This window comes from Pleurodeles waltl, chromosome 4_2 (assembly GCF_031143425.1).
Source record: "Pleurodeles waltl isolate 20211129_DDA chromosome 4_2, aPleWal1.hap1.20221129, whole genome shotgun sequence".
In the NCBI taxonomy this organism is placed as follows: Eukaryota; Metazoa; Chordata; class Amphibia; order Caudata; family Salamandridae; genus Pleurodeles; species Pleurodeles waltl.
In genome coordinates this window covers 887,538,742-887,565,437 of record NC_090443.1, presented here as the reverse complement: position 1 = coordinate 887,565,437, position 26,696 = coordinate 887,538,742, and the positions used below count along the sequence as shown (strand labels likewise).

At 46.9% G+C, this 26,696-nt stretch overlaps 1 protein-coding gene across 1 annotated transcript in view; it reads left to right on the top strand.

The window, feature by feature from the left end:
- Positions 1 to 26,696, top strand: part of PRPF38A (pre-mRNA processing factor 38A) — a 94,460-nt gene that overhangs the window by 49,648 nt on the left and 18,116 nt on the right. The window contains exon 7 of the mRNA XM_069232669.1: positions 12,602 to 12,628. Coding sequence (XP_069088770.1) covers positions 12,602 to 12,628 — 27 coding nt within the window. The remainder of the gene's footprint in view (positions 1 to 12,601; positions 12,629 to 26,696) is intronic.

The following is a 26,696-nucleotide window of genomic DNA, read 5'->3' as shown; positions in this document are numbered from 1 at the left end:
TTAGTTCAAAAAATACCTTCTCATGTTCACATTCTATGATTGCCTAATATGTAACCATGTGTTCGATGGCATCTGTCGCTGTAGATACACATGGTATGCATGAGCTCGCCATCTGGTGTTGGGTCGGAGTGTTACAAGTTGTTTTTCTTCGAAGAAGTGTTTTCGAGTCACGGGACCGAGTGACTCCACCTTCTGTGCTCATTGCGCATGGGCGTCGACTCCATCTTCGATTGTTTTCTTTCCGCCATCGGGTTCGGACGTGTTCCTGTCGCTCCGAGTTTCGGAACGGAAAGATAGCTGAAGACGGAAGATTTTCGACGGTATCGTTGCGATCCGGTTAGAGATAGACACATACGACGACGCGTTCAACATCGAAGCGCCTCGGTGCCCTTCGGGGTAGATTTCGGCACCCCGTCGGGGCCTAGTCGGCCCGACCGCGTGGAGGACAACGCCGATGGATCGGACCCCGTTTCGATTCTGCCCCGAATGCCACAACAAATATCCTTATACGGACCTACACTCGGTCTGTAATCTGTGCCTGTCACCCGAGCACAGCGAAGAATCCTGTGAGGCCTGTCGGGCGTTCCGGTCCCGAAAGACTCTGCGCGACCGTCGAGCGAGAAGACTCCAGATGGCGTCCACGCCAAAAGAGCGTCCACAGTTCGAGACAGAAGAGGAACAGGAGGAATCCTTTTCCATCCAGGACTCAGACTCCGACGAGCTACACTCTACAAGAACTGTGAGTAAGACGTCGAGATCAAACCTTAAAAAAGGAAAGAAGGCCCAGGGGACGCCACTGCCAACCGGCCATGGCTCCACCCAAATTCTCGGTGACCAACAATCGGCACCGAAAAAGGCCCATTCAGTGTCGAGATCGTCCGACTTCGGTCGAGACACCGGCACGCAGCCTCCTCGGGACCGAGAGAGTGCTAAACAGAAGCATCGACACCGAGAGTTCGGTGTCGACACGGATCGACGCCGAGACAGTGGCGCCGAAGACCATAGAGGCCAGGAATTTTCGGCACAGAAAAAGAGGAAGGTTACCTCGGAGCCGAAAAAACAATCGACGGGGTTTTCGGAGCCGAAAAAAGCGACATCAGACCCTGTTTCTGGCTCCTACACTGAAGAGCATTCTATGTCTTCTCAAATGAAGAAACATAGATTTGAACAAGAACTGCAATCCACTGACGTGGATCACACGCAAAAGCGTATCTTTATTCAGCAGGGGACTGGGAAGATCAGTACCCTTCCACCTGTCAAACGAAAGAGAACGCTTCAGTTTACTCCTCAGCAACAAACAGCACAAAAGGTAACACCTCCTCCCTCGCCTCCACCTGTAACTCCGGCTTCGCCAACTTACACCCCGTCACATTCGCCAGCTCACACCGCCATGAGCCACGATCACCAAGATCAGGATGCGTGGGACTTGTATGACGCACCAGTGTCTGATAACAGCCCAGACACATACCCAACTAGGCCATCACCACCGGAAGACAGCACAGCCTACTCACAAGTGGTGGCTAGAGCAGCATTATTCCATAATGTGGAACTACACTCGGAACAAGTAGAGGATGATTTTTTATTTAACACCCTCTCCTCAACCCACAGCTCCTACCAAAGCCTGCCGATGCTCCCAGGCATGCTACGCCATGCAAAGGACATTTTCAAGGAGCCAGTTAAAAGTAGGGCAGTGACGCCTAGGGTGGACAAAAAGTATAAGGCGCCTCCTACGGACCCTGTATTCATCACCTCTCAGCTGCCACCAGACTCTGTGGTGGTAGGGGCTGCCAGAAAACGGGCAAACTCACACACTTCTGGGGATGCACCTCCCCCAGATAAAGAAAGTAGGAAGTTCGATGCAGCCGGGAAGAGGGTTGCTGTCCAAGCAGCAAACCAGTGGCGCATCGCAAATTCACAAGCGCTGCTAGCGCGATACGACAGAGCCCACTGGGATGAGATGCAGCATCTCATTGAACATCTCCCAAAAGATCTGCAAAAAAGAGCAAAACAGGTTGTTGAGGAGGGTCAAAACATTTCCAACAATCAAATACGCTCCTCCATGGATGCAGCAGACACGGCCGCAAGAACCATTAATACGTCGGTTACCATCCGTAGGCACGCATGGCTCAGAACGTCTGGATTCAAGCCAGAAATTCAGCAGGCAGTGCTTAACATGCCAGTAAACGAGAAACTTCTGTTCGGTCCGGAGGTCGACACAGCCATAGAAAAGCTCAAGAAGGACACTGACACTGCCAAGGCCATGGGCGCACTCTACTCCCCGCAGAGCAGAGGATCTTATAACACCTTCCGCAAAACACCTTTTAGAGGAGGGTTTCGGGGTCAGGCCACACAAGCTAGCACCTCACAGTCCGCACCGCCCACCTACCAGGGACAGTATAGGGGAGGTTTTCGGGGCCAGTATAGAGGGGGGCAATTTCCTAGAAATAGAGGAAGATTTCAAAGCCCCAAAACCACTACCAACAAGCAGTGACTCACACGTCACTCACCCCTCCCACACAACACCAGTGGGGGGGAGGATACATCAATATTACGAAGCATGGGACAAAATAACTACAGACACATGGGTCCTAGCAATTATCCAACATGGTTATTGCATAGAATTCATGCAATTCCCTCCAGACATACCACCAAAATCACAAAATTTATCAAAATACCATTCACAGCTTCTAGAGATAGAAGTTCAAGCACTACTGCAAAAAAATGCAATAGAATTAGTACCAAGCACACAAATAAACACAGGAGTTTATTCACTGTACTTCTTGATACCAAAAAAGGACGAAACACTGAGACCAATTCTAGACCTCAGGGTAGTAAACACATTCATCAAATCAGACCACTTTCACATGGTCACACTACAAGAAGTGTTACCATTGCTCAGAAAACACGACTACATGACAACCCTAGACCTCAAGGACGCATATTTCCATATACCAATACATCAATCACACAGGAAATATCTAAGGTTTGTATTCAAAGGAATACATTACCAATTCAAAGTATTGCCTTTTGGTTTAACAACCGCTCCAAGAGTATTCACAAAATGCCTAGCAGTAGTCGCTGCACACATCAGAAGGCAGCAAATACATGTGTTCCCGTATCTAGACGACTGGCTAATCAAAACCAGTTCGCTCACACAATGCTCAAACCACACAAATCAAGTCATACAGACCCTCTACAATCTAGGGTTCACCGTCAACTTTGCAAAATCAAACATTCTGCCAAGCAAAGTACAGCAATATCTAGGAGCCATAATAGACACGACAAAAGGAGTAGCAACGCCAACTCCACAAAGGATCCACAATTTCAACAGGGTCATTCAACACATGTCTCCAAACCAAACAATACAAGCAAGAACAATACTACAGCTCCTAGGCATGATGTCCTCATGCATAGCCATTGTCCCAAACGCAAGACTGCACATGAGGCCCTTACAACAGTGCCTAGCCTCACAGTGGTCTCAAGCACAGGGTCACCTTCTAGATCTGGTGTTGCTAGACCGCCAAACTTACCTATCGCTTCTATGGTGGAACAGTATAAATTTAAACAGAGGGCGGCCTTTCCAAGACCCAGTGCCACAGTACGTAATAACAACAGATGCTTCCATGACAGGGTGGGGAGCACATCTCAATCAACACAACATAAGAGGACAATGGAACATACATCAAACAAAACTGCATATAAATCATCTAGAATTATTAGCAGTTTTTCAAGCACTGAAAGCTTTCCAACCAATCATAACCCACAAATACATCCTTGTCAAAACAGACAACATGACAACGATGTATTATCTAAACAAACAAGGAGGAACACATTCAACGCAGTTAAGCTTGTTAGCTCAAAAAATATGGAAGTGGGCAATCCACCATCAAATTGGTCTAATAGCACAGTTTATTCCGGGGATCCAGAATCAGCTGGCAGACAATCTCTCTCGAGATCACCAGCAAGTCCACGAATGGGAAATCCACCCACAAATTCTGAACACCTACTTCACACTCTGGGGAACACCACAAATAGACTTATTTGCAACAAAAGAGAACGCAAAATGCCAAAACTTCGCGTCCAGATACCCACACAAGCAATCCCAAGGCAATGCCCTATGGATGAACTGGTCAGGAATATTTGCTTACGCTTTTCCTCCTCTCCCTCTCCTTCCTTACCTAGTAAACAAATTGAGTCAAAACAAACTCAAACTCATTTTAATAGCACCAACGTGGGCAAGACAACCCTGGTACACAACACTGCTAGATCTGTCTGTAGTACCACACATCAAACTGCCCAACAAACCAGATCTGTTAACGCAACACAACCAACAGATCAGACACCCGGACCCAGCATCGCTGAATCTAGCAATCTGGCTCCTGAAATCCTAGAATTCGGACACTTACAACTTAGCCAAGAGTGTATGGAAGTCATAAAGCAGGCCAGAAGGCCATCCACTAGACACTGCTACGCAAGTAAGTGGAAAAGATTTGTTTGGTACTGCCATCATAATCAGATACAACCACTAGAGGCAACTCCAAAACATATAGTAAATTACTTGCTCCATTTACAAAAAGCAAAGCTAGCCTTCTCTTCTATTAAAATACACCTTGCAGCAATATCTGCATACCTGCAAACTACATATTCAACTTCCTTGTATAGGATACCAGTTATCAAAGCATTCATAGAAGGGCTTAAAAGAATTATACCACCAAGAACACCACCTGTTCCTTCATGGAACCTAAACGTGGTTCTAACAAGACTCATGGGCCCACCTTTCGAACCCATGCACTCTTGCGGAATACAATTCCTCACCTGGAAAGTTGCCTTTCTCATCGCCATTACATCTCTAAGAAGAGTAAGTGAAATTCAAGCGTTCACAACACAAGAACCTTTTATACAAATACATAAAAATAAGGTCGTCCTACGACCTAATCCAAAATTTTTACCAAAAGTTATTTCTCCATTCCATCTAAATCAAACGGTAGAACTACCAGTATTCTTCCCACAGCCAGATTCTGTGGCTGAAAGAGCACTACATACATTAGATGTCAAAAGAGCATTAATGTACTACATTGACAGAACGAAAAACATCAGAAAAACTAAACAGCTATTTATTGCATTCCAAAAACCTCATGCAGGTAACCCAATATCAAAACAAGGTATAGCCAGATGGATAGTTAAATGCATCCAAATCTGCTACCTTAAAGCAAAAAGACAACTGCCCATTACTCCCAGGGCACATTCAACAAGGAAAAAAGGTGCTTCAATGGCCTTTTTAGGAAACATCCCAATGCAAGAAATTTGTAAGGCAGCCACTTGGTCTACGCCTCACACATTCACCAAACACTACTGTATAGATGTGCTATCCGCACAACAAGCTACAGTAGGTCAAGCTGTATTAAGAACTCTATTTCAGACAACTTCTACTCCTACAGGCTAAACCACCGCTTATGGGGAACTAACTGCTTACTAGTCTATGCATACCATGTGTATCTACAGCGACAGATGCCATCGAACTGAAAATGTCACTTACCCAGTGTACATCTGTTCGTGGCATCAGTCGCTGAGATTCACATGGACCCACCCACCTCCCCGGAAGCCTGTAGCAGTTCAGAAGTTACCTTCAATTTTGTACATTTGTATATATATTACTTAATCCTTTAATAGGTACATACTTACATTTTTCATTGCGCGGGCACTATTACTATAGTACAACTCCTACCTCACCCTCTGCGGGGAAAACAATCGAAGATGGAGTCGACGCCCATGCGCAATGAGCACAGAAGGTGGAGTCACTCGGTCCCGTGACTCGAAAACACTTCTTCGAAGAAAAACAACTTGTAACACTCCGACCCAACACCAGATGGCGAGCTCATGCATACCATGTGAATCTCAGCGACTGATGCCACGAACAGATGTACACTGGGTAAGTGACATTTTCAATACTGACCTCCCTTAACTGGCATTCAAAATTACTGTAAAAAAATAAATAAATACAAGAGGGATGCATAAGAGCACATAAAGGTTCAGACGTTGCACTGACACTAGCAACCAATGTACTTGTATTTACATAAAATTGCCTTTGCTTTTTACTACAGTAGAACTTCCACATCATTTATTGGATACCAGTAAAAGTAAAACTCTTGCCTCTATGAATTTATGAATTTTGAGCAGCAATTATAAGGAATAGAATTTCCATTGTCAAAATATTTTTTGCTTCTAATTGGAGCTTTTTGCATACAGTTTCAGCCAACTAGATCTAATTGAATTTTCCAGTTATTTGATGAGGAGTTAGTGGCTAAATAATCTTCTGTTTGAACTACATGTCTCGATTGAATTTACATTGTTGTGATTCAAGAGAGCTAGTTCTTATCTTACTGAGGTTGATGATAGAAACAAAATACTCCAACGCTTCTCATTGTACACAGAACCAGAAAGGCTAAGCATGAAGATATGAGATGTCTGTTGGCTCAGTTGGTCACTTTAAAATCTTGTGACTTTGGCTGTTTGATAAGAAAATCTTATGTTTTGGGCAAAATGATTTTGCAGCATAGCGATAGCTGGGCATAGCATCTAGCATAAGCTTCAATATTGTGTGCTCCTGCAATAATTTGTTTGGGATGATAATTCATGGTGGTATTATTTTAAAACTGTTCAATGGTTATAGTAGATATTTTGAAAAACATTCAATTTCTCAAATCTTAAGATGATATTTGAAGACGCCCTGGAAATGTCATAGAGGAGTTACTAGATCCCACATTGAGTGATGATGCTTTGATCAAAGGCACTAAGCATAAGCTCAAGAAAGTGTTCCATGTGCCAAATTTGTGGGCAGAAACACGCCATAGATGTAAATATCAACAGTTACCAAGAAAATCCCTCGTGGAGAATGTTTTTCAGGCATGCAAATATCAGCCAGCAAAAAGTATCCTGAAATATCTGCACTTCCTATATGTTGGCTTAAGTTGAATCTCCTCATTCCTTTGCATTCTGAATGCCCCTTGCCATGGTTTATGCAAAGAGTGATATTGCAGCAGAGTTTATTTGAAAATTAGTTCACAATGGATATTCTTTTTTTCATATGATCGTTACTGACTTTTTGAAAAAGACAGAAATGCAAGAATACATCACATAGTCTGTTACATTTCAGTTACTGGTAGGAGAAATATCATAGCAGGAAGATCACATTTGCCTGAGCTCAAAAAAATAAAAAATGTCCCCTCAAACATATATAACTTCCCCTCCCTTCCCCCAGCTCTTTCTGTCAGCTATCCAGAGTGAAACTTGATGAAGCATAACTAAGTTGATGTGTGAGACAGTTGTAGTATAGTGTGGTCTATATTTCAATTGGGCCCTCTATCTATTGTAAGATCAGAAACTTAAGAGAGAGGGTCTTTAAGGTTGTGGAGCATAGCCGCCCAGGCTCCGAGATCAATCTCTATTTTGTCATCCGTACAGACATGCTTCATTTGGCCTCTTCAGCCACTGCCCATTCGGTAACATCTCACATCCATACTATATATTTGGGGGGCTTACGGCTTTGCCATTTTATTGCTGTTCGATGTTTCACCAGAGAGAGACCCAGCAGAAAAAACTTTCTGCTTAGCTTTTTGTTAGGAGGGGAGGGATAAGGCCTAATGTAAGTTGATGCATATCTAATTGTATTCGCCATCCGAGGGCACTATTAAGAGCCACTAGGATTGAGCTCCAATATGCTGAAAGGACTATGCATTCCCAGATCATGTGTATAAAATCTATCCTTGGACCACCACATCGGGGGTGCTCATCAGTAAAAGGGAGCTCACCATCCACATATGAGCCCCTTAGAAGGGTCTTTTCTACGAGTCTCCCGGGTCGTTGTAAATGTGCAGCTATACAGTATAGCTTCATGCTAGGGACCTCCATACCCCCTCGAGCCCACATCCATTTTAGCATGGAGAGACCCACTGATGGACATTTGTCCGCCCACAGTAAGTTAACGATGAGACTATCAATCATTTTAAAATACTGTCTAGGGATGATATAGAACATGTCCTGGAGTACACAGAGACATTGAGGAAGTAGTATCTTTTTTGCAACTGCAATTTTCCCCATTAGAGATAATGGTAAGTCTCTCCAGAACCGCACAGTGGCACACAGCCCCTGTACCACCCTGCTGATGTTGAGGTCTAAAGAGGTTTTGGCAGTGGGCGCTAACCGAATCCCAAATTAGAGGACTTCATTCATTTGCCAGGGAAGTTCCAAAACAGCAGAGCCTCATGCTGCATCTCAGTCAAATACCCCAGTGGGCAAAGTTTGGATTTCGAAGAGTTCACCTTCCAGAATTCTCACATTACATTCATGAGTATGGGTACAGAAGAGGTTGAACGACTGAGGTATACCCTTGGACAACTGTGCCATGACCTCTCACCCAGCTTCATGCCAGCGGGAGGTCTGCCCCAGTCGCCCCATTACCCCAAAATTTTAAAAAAGCAAACTATGTCAGGACACCAAACAAATAATTATACTTCTGCTTTGCTAGAGGTGAGGATTCCAGAGAGGGTGCGAGGTGAACCATACTCAAGCCCCCCTTCTGTATATCTCAGCTCTCACCTAGACTCCCATCAATATAAGTGCACCACTAGGAAGTAATCGCCATTCAAAATTGTTATCCATTCGCCCCCTCCCCTCAAACATTCGTTCAACCTGACTGCTGCACATAAATGTGAAACATTCACTGGGTTAGGCAGACCCCCCCAGGTTGCACCCCAGAGAATGTAGATCACTGTGCACACGGGTCACCTCCCTCAATGTGTTTGGTACTCACTGAATTACATTCGAACCCTCGGAATCCATCCATGCCAGTGTTGTCACTAGCTACATCAGGAGCACTTAGGCGCCGTCAGAAAGAGTCTGGGTAGAGTCAGTAGACCCAGCTCCTGTTCCAGTAGAGTCCCGGGTTCTTCTCAACTGGAGTAGGAGGTGGCAGTGAATGAGCATAATTGACAATGTTTTTTGTCTGTGCTCTCCTAGAGCTTTTATCATTCACCATAGTGGCTAGAGCGGTGAATAGTGGACCAATCGCACTAGCGTCAAGCAGGGACTACTGATATTTCCTGGCCCTTCAGGGGTTGGGTCAATAGTTCACAGGGAGCTATTGAGGCTGCCCACATCAGCAGGGGGCTTAGCAACCAGGGGGCAGGTGTTGGGGGGTAGGGCGAATCAGGCACACGCTCCTCATCCCAAGTGCACACAAGCACAGAGACACCCCCCGGAAGCCCCCACGGGATCCAGTTGTGCTGATTCACACGCAGTACTGATGCCAATACCAGATGCAGGCACAGGGGGGTAGATTCATGTGTCCGTCTGTATGCAGATTTTGCCGATTTATTCTGTCTTCAGGCAGCGATGACCCAGCACCTTTGGATGATTGTCGCCATTCCTGCCACAGTCCGCTTTGTGTTTGTGAAAGGCAAAATAGGTATGGAGAGCAGGCCCCCCTCGTTTGAGTTCCCTGGTAGGGAATCCACTTATGATTTTATCACCAGCAGAGAAGCAGTGTCCATGGCGTGTTACCTCACCAAGTTCACAGGGCAGCCGCAACAGGGGGGCTCTCACCAAGTGTCCAGACCTTCCAGGCCCCAGTGGGATCGCAGACGTACATGCACCTGCAGTTGAGTGACTCAGCGGACTCGCACTATTTTTTAGGCCTGTGGGCCAATTCGGTCCCTTCAGGCACCGAGGTCACACCGGGAGTAGGGCCTGCTCTAGGCCTCCAAAGAGGATCCAGTATCAGGCCTCTTGGCCTGTCTCTAGTAGTTGGCAGCACTCCGCTCCTGCCCATACAGCCGCTTCACCCTTTATCACCTTGGGGTAGCGGCTGCTGCAGACTGAACAATTTACTCCACCTCAGCCTGGTAGGCTCAGAAGACCCCAGTTCCAGGACTCCAGGCCCTGCCTCGGCTTCAGGTGGCACGTTCCACAGTTGCAAATGCAGCAGTCATCGCTCAGTCGAGGGGAGTCCTCCAGAGCAGGTAGTGTGTACACCACCACCCCTTTTTTCCCCGCACATGTTCCTTCCCTGGGGCTTCTAGTCCAGAGCTCTGCTGCGGCAGCAAGATCCATGCTGTCTCTCTGCTAAGCCTCCACCCAACGTATCGCAGTCTGGGGGCGGCTGCTACTGCAGGTTTCCCCGGCATCCTCACTCTTATGCGTTCCTCAAGGTCGCCGCGCCATCGTGCACAATCTCAGAGGTGCTCCCCGGCGCAAGACCCTCCAGCCTTCGGTGGCTCCGTTGTCGGCCTCTATCTCACTTCACCCTCGTGACCGATTTAGCCAAGTGGAGACCTGGTCACCACAAGTGAATAATCAGCAGTCACAAGGTTTCAAAATGGTTGCTCCCACACCATATCAGACATCAGGGGTTCAGTGTGGATTAGAAGAGGCAGAGGATGGTCTCATGAAGGATTTTAATTACAGGGTCAGAGCTCAGCAAGAGGCGTCTATTTTGCCATCATGCCTGGCCAGGCCCCCACAATGGATGTTCTTATAGTGAAAACTAGGTAGACATAAAAATAATACAATTCTGGCTATGTAAATTGCCAGCAAGGTTTCCAGCAGAAGATGTCATTAGTGTACCTTGTCGAAATTTGTCTGACATTTGTGCAGAATTGTCTGTACTAAAATATGTGGCCATTGATGTTCAGACTAACACTTGGTTAGTAGTGTTGGGAATGGTGTATGGCAGCAAGGGGAGGTTTCATCCGAACCTGGGAAAAACACAAGCTCTTGCCAAAGGTTGTCTGCCCACAGCTAACCCGCCTGGTCACTTACAAATTGGCTCTCGGGCATCTCTTCTGAGATGAAAGATTCCAGAGTCTAGTTCCTAATAATTCTTGTCCCATCGCTCTACTGCTGTAGCATGTGGGTGGCATCAGTTTTAACACTTAATTTAGTTATTTACTACTTTGCAATAGTGGCATAAACCTCAGCAGATGGCCATTGAGCAGAATCTTCTTGCTGTTTTTTTTAGAACCGCATGGTGACATCAATAAACTGTCAGTTCCCAGTGAAATTGAAACGTAGAATCTTTGAATCTTTCCTTGAGAGTGGGCTACTTACCCACTGTTCATCACCCCCAGTTTCCAGCAACCATGCTTGGTAACCTTTACCACCTACTTTAGTTTAAAAAATAACCAGAAGGCTCTGCCAAGGAAACAGCCAAGAAGCACCACTCTTTCAGAAAGAAACACAGGCACGTTGGGAGAGCTTTACTTGATGTTTTCACTCTTTCCCGTTGCATCGATATTGAAAGGATTGTTCTTGTGTTCAAGGGTAGAAGTGCATTAAACACTTTATCTGCAACTTGGGTCTACAAATATCTGGTACAGATTTTTCTGTTACTATATTAAGACTCTCAAACTGCAAACTGCTCAGGCTCTGTGTGCTTCCTCGAAGTATGCAAGACTCCTCTTGTCAGTTATCCCTTTCTTCATAAATATTTTACCTTTCCCTTTTATGTAAAGCATTGTTTTGTTTTTTAAAATTAAGTCAGTGTTTTTGCCTCAGGCCTCGATAAATCTACTCGCCCACTCTCTATGGTGAGTCCTATTTTATCAGGTCGAGCTATTCTTCTGGACCTGCTCACCCCTTCTGGCAAGTTGACAAAGAACAGGTGTTCTGTTCAGTCAGAAAGTGAAGGAGCAATAGAGATGCCTTTAAATCTTATTCTTGTGATATTTGCTCTGTGTTCGGAGACAAAGGTCAAAAGTCAGTTTGTCTTACAATTAATGTTCCTTCTCACTGCAGAGTTCCAGGATTTCGTTCGCTTTTTCCTATCACACAACATTTAAATAGCTACGTCAACTGAACAAACATTTCCAAAATTTATTTCAGTAGTTGTGAAAGGCAATTGTTTGTACTTGTGTGTGATGAAAAAAATATATTTTAATAGGATGAAAATGAATCAGAACATTTACTTGGTTATGTGCAAAGAATAAATATGTTTTCTGAAACCAGATTTTCACAGATTGTTAATACATTATGTAGTTTTATCAGTAAAGATGCAAATTGGTGGGAAGGTTTTTGGACATTTATTGGAAATGTTCTGTCTGTAAATGAGTGTGCAGCCACATCATGCGTTGGTAATATATTATTAAAAGTGAGTGTTTAAACATAAACTGAGAAATACTCCTGCCTTGATGGCAATGGTATTAGTAAATTAAGAGGCAAGTAATGGATCATGTGTTCCCTATATGTGGGCTAGATTGTTTTTATACATGGAGCAAACTTTTAGTCTATGTAATCAAACAAAGATATTTTTTGTACAGCAGTAAAGCTGAGCACACATATTTGAAGGTACACTCATATGTGGCAATGAAGAAAAAGGCGACTGTAAGCCAAAATATTTGACTAGGATCACACAATTTGAGACCTCTTTTTGGGTCATGTACATTGCAGTTATGGTTGAGTAGATCATTCAAGTTTCTGGACCTGCAGGTCAAGTAACATTTTTATGATTTTTCGAGGCCTGCTGTCTATAACATATGCATTGCAGCGAATTTGGGAGTCTTGAGTGTTTGTAATCCATAATCTGATCTGTGTATTTTTCCTTTCACAGACGAAGCAGATCCCCTAAAAGGAGAAGGTAGGTTACACTTTATGAGCAGGTTGATGAGATAGCAACTAAGAAACAAATGATTTTGTAAGGGCACCCCAAAGACATCCATCAAGCCTGACGTGAAAGTTGGCATTTGTTCAGTGAGCGTCATTTGTACTAATGATTATTGCTTGTCTTTAACATGAAGCTGACCTGTTATCTGATTTTAATTTCACTACTGTGGGTCCATTAACATAAAATTGAATGTTCCAATGTGCCATATGTAAGAAGCTGGCTCTTTATATAGTGGACTAAAAAGAAGTACACTATGCAAAGAGTCCAGGCCAACCCCAAAGGTATCACAGAGGCATAAATGACATCCCACATGCTGTCTTTTTGTGGTAGTGTTGGCGAGCTGTTAGGCATATCCGAGTGTAGTGCTAAGCATGTAAAACACACAGATAGGCAGTGAGACGCACACTCGATGAAGAAATCTGAAACCAATTTATAAAAACTAACACATACTTTTATATAAATGTAGATACTAAGATCACCGGAATCAGTTGAGTTCTTTTCGAGTTATAGATTTTTACAGTTTTCAAAAGTTGACGCTGTGCAATTTTTAGCGGCGATTTAAGGGTCTGTTTTCCGGGACTTAACATGAGTATGGGGCAGGGTCTAAGGCCACACCAGCAGGTCACCTCGGGAGGCGCTGGGGCATCTTGGGTGCAGAAGTGTGTTGGGGCACTGGGTGTCCCATTAACTTCATTTGGAAACGGCCTGGTCAGGAAATTGCTGCAAGCTGGGACTGGAAGATCAGTCCAGGGGAACCCACAGGAGGGCTCAACCCTTGAGGTTGTTGGGCACGCGGGGACACCATTGGCCCACTTCACCTTGGGCTGTGGGGCTCGGATGCAGTGGTGTCTTTTGCCGTTTGGTCCCATGCGTGATGGAGTTACTCGCGGTTAGAAGAGGCCTTCAGAAAGAGGCTGCAGGCAGTGACTGGAAGTCTACTCTGGCTAAGCCCAGGGATGGGCTCAGCTCCATAGTTTCTCAGGATCCCGTGGGCACCTTCGACTCCCTCGGACTCGGGCTGCGGGGCTCGGGTGCAGAGGTGGTTTGAGGCGCCGGGTCGTGGTGGTCAGGGACTTGCTCTGAGTCTTGGTGACCTGGTGAAGAGGGGAAACGGCAGTGGGGCCACTCTCCTGAATGGCCTTGTGGATCCTGACATCCCTCAATGGCAGGTCTGCTTTGGTACTGTTGGGATTGGATTGGACCACCAACAAACCTTGGTTGCTATAGGGGTGACTTACAAATACTACATGCAGTGTTTAGGGCGTGTGTTTTCACTTTTTGGAGCACCATTGTCACTCAGCCCTTAGTGGCAGTCTGAGGTTGTTGCTGGGTACCTTAGAGTGGCAGAAACTGTGCTGCAGCTCCTAGGCACCCTCTTTCAGTGCTTAGGCCCTGGGTACTAGGGGTACCATTTACTAGAGACTTACAAAGATGCTAAAGACCTGGTTACTTGGGGATTATGTTACCTGGGTTCTTGTTTTAGGGCAAGGCACATGGGCACTGGGGACCTGGTTAGCAGAAACCCAGTGCACTTCAGTCAAGGTTGCATTGAAAACCAGGTAAAAAGATTGTGTGTGGAGGGAGGGGGGTACTGCGACAAGAACCCAGCTACCTACCACCCATCCCCCTCCCCACCAATACTCGCACCACCAGCCAACAGGCCAGGAGACACAGCCACAACCTGGGAAGCTTTTCCTAGTCTATCAGGCGAGGAAGAGCATGAAAGCAGGCTGGCTGGTTGCAGGGCCTACTCTGCCTTACATCCTCCTGTCCAGGTTGTTTCCTTTGAGAAGCTGACCTACCTCAACAGTGTGAGGACCCCAATCAAAATGCTCTTTTAGTTTCCTTGCCCATTCTCTGTTCTTTGGGATGAGAGAACCTGTTCTTCGGGATGAGAGCTGCTAATCCAGCTTACCCAAAGATGTCTCCCACACCGTGAGTGACCCCACCATGACCAGCAGACTCATGGGGCCTAGCTTTCTCTTTAACATGGGGTCAGATCACCATGCCAAGGACATTGCAGCCATAAAGACTAACACCCAGTAGGGGCCACTGACAGCTGTCAGTGCCCAGGACCACAGGGTCTAGTACCCCAGGTAATAAATGTAGGGAGCCTCCAGGTGGGGTCAGCAACTTGAGACTTTGGTGAAGTGGCAGGGCTGACCTCCTAGACTCCAAACAATCTTCTCCTGGCTCATTGATCCCTCTGAGGGAGTGATGGCCAGCGGGGCAGCGCACTGGATGTTGCAAACAGTGCCTGCAAATGCAGGGAAGCAGTTCCTCTGCTACACAGCAGTTTTTCTTGGCGATTTGCAAAGCACTGGCAAATCATCCGGGTTCTTTGAGGCTGTACAGCGCCTGGTCGGTTGCTCCTTAAGGGTCGAGTGCAGCTGGCAGGGTTGGCCCCACGTCCTTTATGCTTCTCGGTTCTTGGGTCAGAAGGCTTCTTTTTTCCACTCCTTTTGTTTCCAGCGAAGATCTGTTTTCCAGGTATCAGGGTGTCCACTAAATACTCAATTTAGTGGGCGTTAAGGGGATTGAAGGGTAGTAGCCAATGGGATACTTGCCTTTGGGGTTACTACGCCCCCTAGATGACTACTTCCTTTGTGGAGTGGGCATTACCCGGTCACAGAAATCCTAATTCCTTCACACATAAGATGACAGAGTTCCTAAGGCTGTGTTCATTTCAGGCTGGTCACCCTAGAGGTGTATCCAGCTTGCAAATGCAACACGCCTCCTGCATAGCTAATTTTCCCTTCTTTCTAGGTGCCAAATGGGCTCTGGGGAAGGGGTTCAGCATCTCCCATCTGAGGAAGGCCAGATCTGCATACCAAAGGCAATGGGCGGGCTTCTTTGAAGCCTCCTGCCTTGGAATGCAGACTTGCAGATCATCTTCTTGGCAGGAGTGTGCAACAGATATGCCCACACATGTAATGTAATGCAACTTGCCTTAAGGCTGTAAGGTCTGCTGTAGGGGTGACTTACAAATATTACATGCAGTCTGTATGGGTTGATGCTGGGTCCTTTAGGATGTCACAAACTGTGCTGCATTTCTTAGGGACCAGAGGTATAATTTACTAGGGACTTACAAAGGTGTTAAAGGACTGGTTACTTGGGCATCAAGTGACCAGGGGTCTTAATTTAGGGCACGGAACGCTGGCACTGGGGACCTGGTTAGCAGGAACCCACTGCACTTCAGTCAAAAGTGCATAGAAAACCAGATAAAATGTACTGCAACCACAACCCAGATTCCTAATTCCTTCTCCACTCAGCCAACAGGCCAGGAGACTCCGCCACAGCCTGGGAGAGTTTTCCTAGTCTGTCAGGTGAGAAAGAGTACAGAAGCAGGCTGGATGGTTGCAGGGACTACTCTGCGTTACATCCTCCTGTCCAGGTCATTTACTTTGGGAAGCTGACCTTCCTCAACATTGTGAGGACCCCATTCAAAAAGCTCTTTGTCTGCTCTTTTAGTTGCCTTACCCATTCTCTTTTCTTTGGGATGAGAGGTGTCTACCTCTGCTAACCCTTCCTTAGCCAGGGCAACCCCCAGCTTACACAAAGAGGTCACCCACAACTTGAGTAACCCTCCCATGGCTAGCAGGGTCATGTGGCCTAGCTTTGTATTTGACATGGGGTCAGACCACTATGCCAAGGACTGTAGCCATAAAGGATACCACCTAGCAGAGGCGACTGACAGCTGTCAGTGCCAAAAAACCACCCCTTTAGCTCTTCGGCTTCTTTGGGTTTAGGGGGCCTGTTTGCTGTTTGCTTCAGGGTTTAGTAGCCCCCCACTCAAACACCCTTCTTCCACTCTCTTGTCTGTTAGTTGAGGAGCCACCATCTCAGGCTTAGCAGTTGCTTGACTTCTTGTGGGTCAGGTTGGGCTTCACCAGTGCCAACTTTGGAGTACATCCTTACTGTAGCAGAATCTCCTTGACTTACTGGAACTTAGGCTAAACATTGCCCACCATCCCTACACGTTCTCCTTTTCCTCTGGACAATGGTGTGACTGGCAGAGGTATTTCTCAGGGCATTGGTTGAAATTCCATTCACCAGTAGGTGGTAGAAGTGTCTGCTTCCCTCTGGAATCTCTCACTTACCTTTGGGTCCCACTTTCCAGTTAAAGGCTATGAGGACCTCCACATCTGAGGAGTCACCTTCTAAGGCTACACTGGCAATCCATAGGGGCCTACTAGTAGGTTTGTTTTTAGAACAGGAACTGTTTTTGGTACGGTGCTCTGCTTGCATATAATGAAAGCACCATGCTTTGTTTGCGACCAAGGCCTTACCATATACCCACTCTTCTTTTGTGAGGTGTCGTGGGACCCACATTCCTGGACTGGTTTTTGGGGGCCTCCAGAAGCTGCCTGTTCTTTATTTTTAGTTATCCACCTTTTTCTCTTGGGTGTGCGGTGGGTCCTACTCCTTTGTATTGGTCACCCCCTCCATGACTCATGACTCTTTTTGGTCACTCTAGTTTGCACCCAATGATCAGCTTTCTTCCCTGACTCCTAGGGAGAGAACAATCCCAGGACCACCAGGTATTGATGCAATATTTCTGAAGTACAGTTAATCAGTCGATATTCTTCATAATAAAATGATAAAGCCCATTGTAATCATGCACCTGCCTTCCCTTTGACCAACCACTTAGTCTTTTCACTGAAAAGTCCACGAAATTAACCCAGGACTGACTCAGGGTTTTTTGAGTTTCCCTGCATCTGACTCTATATTCCTCAGTGGTGAGTCCAAAGCCCTTAATCAGGGTTCCCTTCATGAGGTCACAGAACTCAGCACCTGTAAGGAAAGGCCTCCTTGGCATGGTTACCCCCTGACGTTTTGCCTTTGTTGATGCTAAGTTTTGATTTGAAAGTGTGCTGAGGCCAGCTAACCAGGCCCCAGCACCAGTGTTCTTTCCCTAACGTGTACTTTTGTTTCCACAATTGGCACACCCTGGCATCCAGGTAAGTCCCTTGTAACTGGTACCCCTGGTACCAAGGGCCCTGATGCCAGGGAAGGTCTCTAAGGGCTGCAGCATGTCTTATGCCACCCTAGGGACCCCTCACTCAGCACAGACACACTGCTTGCCAGCTTGTGTGTGCTGGTGGGGAGAAAATGACTAAGTCGACATGGCACTCCCCTCAGGGTGCCATGCCAACCTCCCACTGCCTGTGGCATAGGTAAGTCACCCCTCTAGTAGGCCTTACAGCCCTAAGGCAGGGTGCACTATACCACAGGTGAGGGCATATGTGCATGAGCACTATGCCCCTACAGTGTCTAAGCAAAACCTTAGACATTGTAAGTGCAGGGTAGCCATAAGAGTATATGGGCTGGGAGTCTGTCAAAAACGAACTCCACAGCTCCATAATGGCTACACTGAATACTGGGAAGTTTAGTATCAAACTTCTCAGAATAATAAACCCACACTGATGCCAGTGTTGGATTTATTAAAAAATGCACACAGAGGGCATCTTAGAGATACCCCCTGTATTTTACCCAATTGTTCAGTGCAGGACTGACTAGTCTGTGCCAGCCTGCTGCTGAGAGACGAGTTTCTGACCCCATGCGGTGAGAGCCTTTGTGCTCTCTGAGGACAGAAACAAAGCCTGCTCTGGGTGGAGGTGCTTCACACCTCCCCCCTGCAGGAACTGTAACACCTAGCAGTGAGCTTCAAAGGCTCAAGCTTCGTGTTACAATGCCCCAGGGCACTCCAGCTAGTGGAGATGCCCGCCCCCTGGACACAGCCCCCACTTTTGACGGCAAGTCCAGGAGAGATAATGAGAAAAACAAGGAGGAGTCACTGGCCAGTCAGGACAGCCCCTAAGGTGTCCTGAGCTGAGGTGACTCTAACTTTTAGAAATTCTCCATCTTGCAGATGGAGGATTCCCCCAATAGGGATAGGAATGTGACCCCCTCCCCTTGGGAGGAGGCACAAAGAGGGTGTACCCACCCTCAGGGCTAGTAGCCATTGGCTACTAACCCCCCAGACCTAAACACGCCCTTAAATTTAGTATTTAAGGGCTCCCCTGAACCTAAGAATTTAGATTCCTGAAACTACAAGAAGAAGAAGACTGCTGAGCTGAAAAAACCCTACAGAGGAAGAACAGAAGACACCAACTGCTTTGGCCCCAGACTTACCGGCCTGTCTCCTGCCTTCCAAAGAAACCTGCTCCAGCGACGCTTTCCAAGGGACCAGCGACCTCTGAATCCTCTGAGGACTTCCCTGCTTCAAGAAAGACAAACTCCTGAGGACAGCGGCACTGCTCCAAAAGAACTGCAACTTTGTTTCAAGGAGCAGATTTAAAGACCCCTGCAACTCCCCGCAAGAAGCGTGAGACTTGCAACACTGCACCCGGCGACCCCGACTCGACTGGTGGAGAACCAACACCTCAGGGAGGACCCTCCGGCGACTCCGAGACCGTGAGTAACCAAAGTTGTCCCCCCTGAGCCCCCACAGCGACGCCTGCAGAGGGAATCCCGAGGCTCCCCCTGACCGCGACTGCCTGAACTCCATTTCCCGACGGCTGGAAAAGACCCTGCACCCGCAGCCCCCAGCACCTAAAGGAATGGAACTCCTGTGCAGGAGTGACCCCCAGGAGGCCCTCTCCCTTGCCCAGGTGGTGGCTACCCCGAGGAGCCCCCCCCTTGCCTGCCTGCAACGCTGAAGAGATCCCTTGATCTCTCATTGAAAACCATTGAAAACCCGACGCGTGTTTGCACACTGCACCCGGCCGCCCCGCGCTGCTGAGGGTGTACTTTTTGTGCTGACTTGTGTCCCCCCCGGTGCCCTACAAAACCCCCCTGGTCTGCCCTCCGAAGACGCGGGTACTTACCTGCTGGCAGACTGGAACCGGGGCACCCCCTTCTCTCCATTGAAGCCTATGTGTTTTGGGCACCTCTTTGATCTCTGCACCTGACCGGCCCTGAGCTGCTGGTGTGGTAACTTTGGGGTTGCTCTGAACCCCCAACGGTGGGCTACCTTGGACCAAAAACTGAAACCTGTAAGTGACTTACTTACCTGTGAAACCTAACAATACTTTACCTCCCCCAGGAACTATGAAAATTGCACTGTGTCCACTTTTAAAACAGCTTATTGTGTTTTATGTAAAAAGTATACATGCTAATGTAATGATTCAAAGTTCCTAAAGTACTTACCTGCAATACCTTTCAAATGAGATATTACATGTAGAATTTGAACCTGTGGTTCTTAAAATAAACTAAGAAAATATATTTTTCTATAACAAAACCTATTGGCTGGATTTGTCTCTGAGTGTGTGTTCCTCATTTATTGCCTGTGTGTATGTACAACAAATGCTTAATACTACTCCTTGGATAAGCCTACTGCTCGACCACACTACCACAAAATAGAGCATTAGTATTATCTCTTTTTGCCACTATCTTACCTCTAAGGGGAACCCTTGGACTCTCTGCATGCTATTCCTTACTTTGAAATAGCACATACAGAGCCAACTTCCTACATTGGTGCATCAGCGGTGGGGTACAAGACTTTGCATTTGCTGGACTACTCAGACAATACCTGATCACACGACAAATTCCAAAAATTGTCATTAGAAATTGATTTTTGCAATTTGAAATTTTTCTAAATTCTTAAAAGACCTGCCAAGGCCTTGTGTTAGTCCCTGTTAGCATTTCCTTTTAGAGTTTAAAAGTTTGGTAAAAGTTTGAATTAGATCCTAGAACTAGTTTTAGTTTCTTAAAAAGTATTCCAACTTTTAGAAGCATAATGTCTAATACAGATGTGAATGTGGTGGAACTCGACACCACACCTTACCTCCATCTACAGATGAGAGAGCTAAGGTCACTCTGTAAACTAAAGAAAATAGCAATGGGCTCCAGACCTTCCAAACTACAGCTCCAGGAGCTGTTGGCAGAGTTTGAAAGAGCCAACCCCTCTGAGGATGGCAACTCAGAGGATGATGATAGTGACTTGGAGGGTGATTCCCCCCTACCAGTCCTATCTAGGGAAGACAGGGCCTCTCAAGCCCTAACTCCAAGCATAATAGTCAGAGATGCTGGCTCCCTCACAGGAGGGACCAACCTCTCTGAAATCACTGAGGATAACTCCAGTGAAGAGGACATCCAGCTAGCCAGGATGGCCAAAAGATTGGCTTTGGAAAGACAGATCCTAGCCATAGAAAGGGAAAGACAAGAGATGGGCCTAGGACCCATCAATGGTGGCAGCAACATAAATAGGGTCAGAGATTCTCCTGACATGTTGAAAATCCCTAAAGGGATTGTAACTAAATATGAAGATGGTGATGACATCACCAAATGGTTCACAGCTTTTGAGAGGGCTTGTGTAACCAGAAAAGTGAACAAATCTCACTGGGGTGCTCTCCTTTGGGAAATGTTCACAGGAAAGTGTAGGGATAGACTCCTCACACTCTTTGGAAAAGATGCAGAATCTTATGACCTCATGAAGGGTACCCTGATTGAGGGCTTTGGATTCTCCACTGAGGAGTATAGGATTAGATTCAGGGGGGCTCAAAAATCCTCGAGCCAGACCTGGGTTGACTACTCAGTAAAAACACTAGATGGTTGGGTAACTGAAATGAAGTGCATGACTATGTTGGGCTTTATAATTTGTTTATGAAAGAACACATTTTAAGTACCTGCTTCAATGAAAAGTTGCATCAGTATCTGGTAGACCTAGGTCCAATTTCTCCCCAAGAATTGGGAAAGAAGGCAGACCACTGGGTCAAGACTAGGGTAACCAAAACTTCCACTGGGGGTGACCAAAAGAAAGGGGTTACAAAACCTCCTCAGGAGAAAGTGGGTGACACTAGAAACAAAGAAAAAGAGTCCTCTGTAGGCCCCCAAAAACCAGACCAGGTGGGTGGGCCCCGAGACACAACCCAAAACAAAGGTGGGTACCAGGGTAAGAACTGGGATGCCACTAAGGCATGGTGCCATAACTGTAGACAGACAGGGCACCACACCAAGGACACTTCTTGTCCCAAAACAAACCCCCTAGCAAAATCCCAGGGGGGACCAGTGTAGCCATTGGGGATGACTCCTCAGATGAGGAGGTCTTCATAGCCTTCAACTGGAAAAAGGGCCCAACGGGTGAGTTGGAGATTCCAGAGGGTAGTAGACACTTCCACCACCTACTGGTGAATGGAATCCCAGCCACTGCCCTGAGAGACACTTGTGCCAGTCACACTATTGTGCATGACAGGCTGGTGTTCTCAAACCAGTACATTCCAGGTGAGACTGCCAGAGTAAGAGTTAGCCCAGACAGGGTCACTGATAGGCCTGTGGCTTTTGTGCCCATAGAAGTGGGTGGGACTTTTAGCTGGAGAAGGGTGGTAGTCAGTACAGACCTCCCCCTTAATTGTCTCCTTGGAAATGACTACCCAGAGGTTAGTCAGAGCCCAAGAGAGGAACTGGTCCAGTGCCAGACCTCTCCCAAGGATTCTGGAGTGGCTGCCTCTGCAGTAAATGCAAGTAGGCCCCAGAAGAAAAAGAAAAGGAAACAGAGTAGGAAAGGTGGACAACCTTTAGCCAAGGTTCCATCAAGCCAAGGAGATTCTGCTCCAGTAGGGGAGAACTCCAAAAGTGGCTGTGATAAAGTCCAACCTGACCCACAAGAAGTCCTGGCTAGTCAGGCAACTGTTAAGTCTGAGTGGGTGGCCCCTCAGCTAACAGAAGAAAGAGTGGAAGAAGGGTGTTTACTACAAGATGTGGTAACCCCCCACTCTAATACAGCAGACAGGCACCCTGAACCCAAAGAAGCCTGTAACTTAGCCCCTTCCCTTGTAGGTGAAGAGCTAAAGGTGTGGTTCTGGGCACTGACAGCTGTCAGTGGCCTCTGCTGGGTGTTAGCCTTTATGGCTGCACTATCCTTGGCATGGTGGTCAGACCCCATGCCAAATAGCAAGTTAGGCCCCCTGACCCTGTTGGTCATGGTGGGGTTACTCCAGCTCTGGGTAACCTCTTTGGGTAAGCTAGGGGTGACCCTGGCTAAGATAAGATTAGCAGAGGTGGATACCTCTAACCCCAAAATAGAGAGAATGGGTGGAGACATTAAAGATACAGACAAGAGGCAATTCAGATTAGGCCCTATCACTGTGGAAGTGGGTCAGTTCCCCAGAGGGAATGACCTGAACAGGAGGATGTAAGGCAGAGTAGGCCCTGCAACAAACCAGCCTATTTCCTCTACTCTTCCTCGCCTGACAGACTAGGAAGAATCTCCCAGCTTTGGCTGAGTCTCCTGGCCTGTGGGCTGGGGGGGGGCTTGTGTAAAGAAATGGCTCCCTGTTGCAGTTACCCCCCACTTTTTGCCTGATACTGATGCTGACTTGACTGAGAAGTGTGCTGGGACCCTGCTAACCAGGCCCCAGCACCAGTGTTCTTTCACCTAAAATGTACCATTGTCTCCACAATTGGCACAACCCTGGCACCCAGGTAAGTCCCTTGTAACTGGTACCCCTGGTACCAAGGGCACTGATGCCAGGGAAGGTCTCTAAGGGCTGCAGCATGTCTTATGCCACCCTAGGGACCCCTCACTCAGCACAGACACACTGCTTGCCAGCTTGTGTGTGCTGGTGGGGAGAAAATGACTACGTCGACATGGCACTCCCCTCAGGGTGCCATGCCAACCTCCCACTGCCTGTGGCATAGGTAAGTCACCCCTCTAGTAGGCCTTACAGCCCTAAGGCAGGGTGCACTATACCACAGGTGAGGGCATATGTGCATGAGCACTATGCCCCTACAGTGTCTAAGCAAAACCTTAGACATTGTAAGTGCAGGGTAGCCATAAGAGTATATGGGCTGGGAGTCTGTCAAAAACGAACTCCACAGCTCCATAATGGCTACACTGAATACTGGGAAGTTTAGTATCAAACTTCTCAGAATAATAAACCCACACTGATGCCAGTGTTGGATTTATTAAAAAATGCACACAGAGGGCATCTTAGAGATACCCCCTGTATTTTACCCAATTGTTCAGTGCAGGACTGACTAGTCTGTGCCAGCCTGCTGCTGAGAGACGAGTTTCTGACCCCATGCGGTGAGAGCCTTTGTGCTCTCTGAGGACAGAAACAAAGCCTGCTCTGGGTGGAGGTGCTTCACACCTCCCCCCTGCAGGAACTGTAACACCTAGCAGTGAGCTTCAAAGGCTCAAGCTTCGTGTTACAATGCCCCAGGGCACTCCAGCTAGTGGAGAAGCCCGCCCCCTGGACACAGCCCCCACTTTTGGCAGCAAGTCCAGGAGAGATAATGAGAAAAACAAGGAGGAGTCACTGGCCAGTCAGGACAGCCCCTAAGGTGTCCTGAGCTGAGGTGACTCTAACTTTTAGAAATCCTCCATCTTGCAGATGGAGGATTCCCCCAATAGGGATAAGAATGTGACCCCCTCCCCTTGGGAGGAGGCACAAAGAGGGTGTACCCACCCTCAGGGCTAGTAGCCATTGGCTACTAACCCCCCAGACCTAAACACGCCCTTAAATTTAGTATTTAAGGGCTCCCCTGAACCTAAGAATTTAGATTCCTGAAACTACAAGAAGAAGAAGACTGCTGAGCTGAAAAACCCCTGCAGAGGAAGAACAGAAGACACCAACTGCTTTGGCCCCAGACTTACCGGCCTGTCTCCTGCCTTCCAAAGAAACCTACTCCAGCGATGCTTTCCAAGGGACCAGCGACCTCTGAATCCTCTGAGGACTGCCCTGCTTCAAGAAAGACAAGAAACTCCCGAGGACAGCGGCACTGCTCCAAAAGAACTGCAACTTTGTTTCAAAGAGCAGATTTAAAGACCCCTGCAACTCCCCGCAAGAAGCGTGAGACTTGCAACACTGCACCCGGCGACCCCGACTCGACTGGTGGAGAACCAACACCTCAGGGAGGACCCTCCGGCGACTCTGAGACCGTGAGTAACCAAAGTTGTCCCCCCTGAGCCCCCACAGCGACGCCTGCAGAGGGAATCCCGAGGCTCCCCCTGACCGCGACTGCCTGAACTCCATTTCCCGACGGCTGGAAAAGACCCTGCACCCGCAGCCCCCAGCACCTAAAGGAACGGAACTCCTGTGCAGGAGTGACCCCCAGGAGGCCCTCTCCCTTGCCCAGGTGGTGGCTACCCCGAGGAGCCCCCCCCTTGCCTGCCTGCAACGCTGAAGAGATCCCTTGATCTCTCATTGAAAACCATTGAAAACCCGACGCGTGTTTGCACACTGCACCCGGCCGCCCCCGCGCTGCTGAGGGTGTACTTTTTGTGCTGACTTGTGTCCCCCCCGGTGCCCTACAAAACCCCCCTGGTCTGCCCTCCGAAGACGCGGGTACTTAACTGCTGGCAGACTGGAACCGGGGCACCCCCTTCTCTCCATTGAAGCCTATGTGTTTTGGGCACCTCTTTGACCTCTGCACCTGACCGGCCCTGAGCTGCTGGTGTGGTAACTTTGGGGTTGCTCTGAACCCCCAACGGTGGGCTACCTTGGACCAAAAACTGAAACCTGTAAGTGACTTACTTACCTGTGAAACCTAACAATACTTTACCTCCCCCAGGAACTGTGAAAATTGCACTAAGTGTCCACTTTTAAAACAGCTTATTGTGTTTTATGTAAAAAGTATACATGCTAATGTAATTATTCAAAGTTCCTAAAGTACTTACCTGCAATACCTTTCAAATGAGATATTACATGTAGAATTTGAACCTGTGGTTCTTAAAATAAACTAAGAAAAGATATTTTTCTATAACAAAACCTATTGGCTGGATTTGTCTCTGAGTGTGTGTTCCTCATTTATTGCCTGTGTGTATGTACAACAAATGCTTAACATTACTCCTTGGATAAGCGTACTGCTCGACCACACTACCACAAAATAGAGCATTAGTATTATCTCTTTTTGCCACTATCTTACCTCTAAGGGGAACCCTTGGACTCTGTGCATGCTATTCCTTACTTTGAAATGTGCATGCTATTCCTTACTTTGAAATAGCACATACAGAGCCAACTTCCTACAGACGCGTAAAACCAAACAAAGCCTCCCGACAGTACGAAAGGGTACTGCTTATGCAAAAATGTTCCAGGTACAGTCTGATGTCTGGGAAATTCAAAGGTAAGGAATTTTCAGCTCGATATAGTCTCTACCAGATAATGCGTTACAGACGGTAAGTAACATGTTCTTCTTTCCTGGTAAGCATGTGGCCAGAAAGACTCATCCCTTTCCTGTGTGCACACAGTTAATTTTGACAGATAAAATGCATTGCCATTAAGTATAATAGTTTGAAGCTACTCGTGGGGCCCGTTTCAAGCAATGTTCTAACCTAAGATGGTGGCAGAGTCTTACTTTTTGAGCTAAGATCTGGACTCCAAAGCGTCTGTTGCTTCAGCACCCCTGCCCCAGTGGTGGATCTATATATTTCATGGTTATGCATAATAAACTCTATAGATTAAACCAAACCACAGATTAACATACATTTTATAACTGTTACCAGGTCAATCACTAATTATTTATTTTAGGAGGCAAGAAAGCCAGAGTACCAAGAAAATGACTCTACTTTCCCAAGAAATGGGAGACTATTAGCAGTATTTCTTATTTTAGATCTTTATTAAAGTGCAGGTAATCCCAGAATAGCTTTTCAAATGGTCCCAATCTAAAAGAATATGAAGACGCAAAGACCAGCTTTATGATGATAGAGTTGTTTAGAGCCTGATGCCTCAACAGGGGGAAGGACAACAAAATTCATGCCTTTCAGGTGTCACAAACTCTTACAAATATAGAACATCTATAGGGAATAGAGGAAGGTGAATCATGAATCCAATACCACTTCACTCTGAATCTGACCCCAGCCTCTCTCCCCAGAGGTTTTAAAATAGACAGAAGTCGGGAGCAAAATCATTGGAGATGTGTTTAATAAGGGTCCAAATAAGTAATTCCCCAAAACAGTTTGAGACATATAGGCTGTGCCTTAACCTTATAAACAGTGCTTAATTTGTAAAAAAAAATAATAATAATAATTTACAAAGTACCAGAGCCCTGCAGCTTGCATCACCCATTACCTTTGCCAGCATTGCCAGTGACACAACCT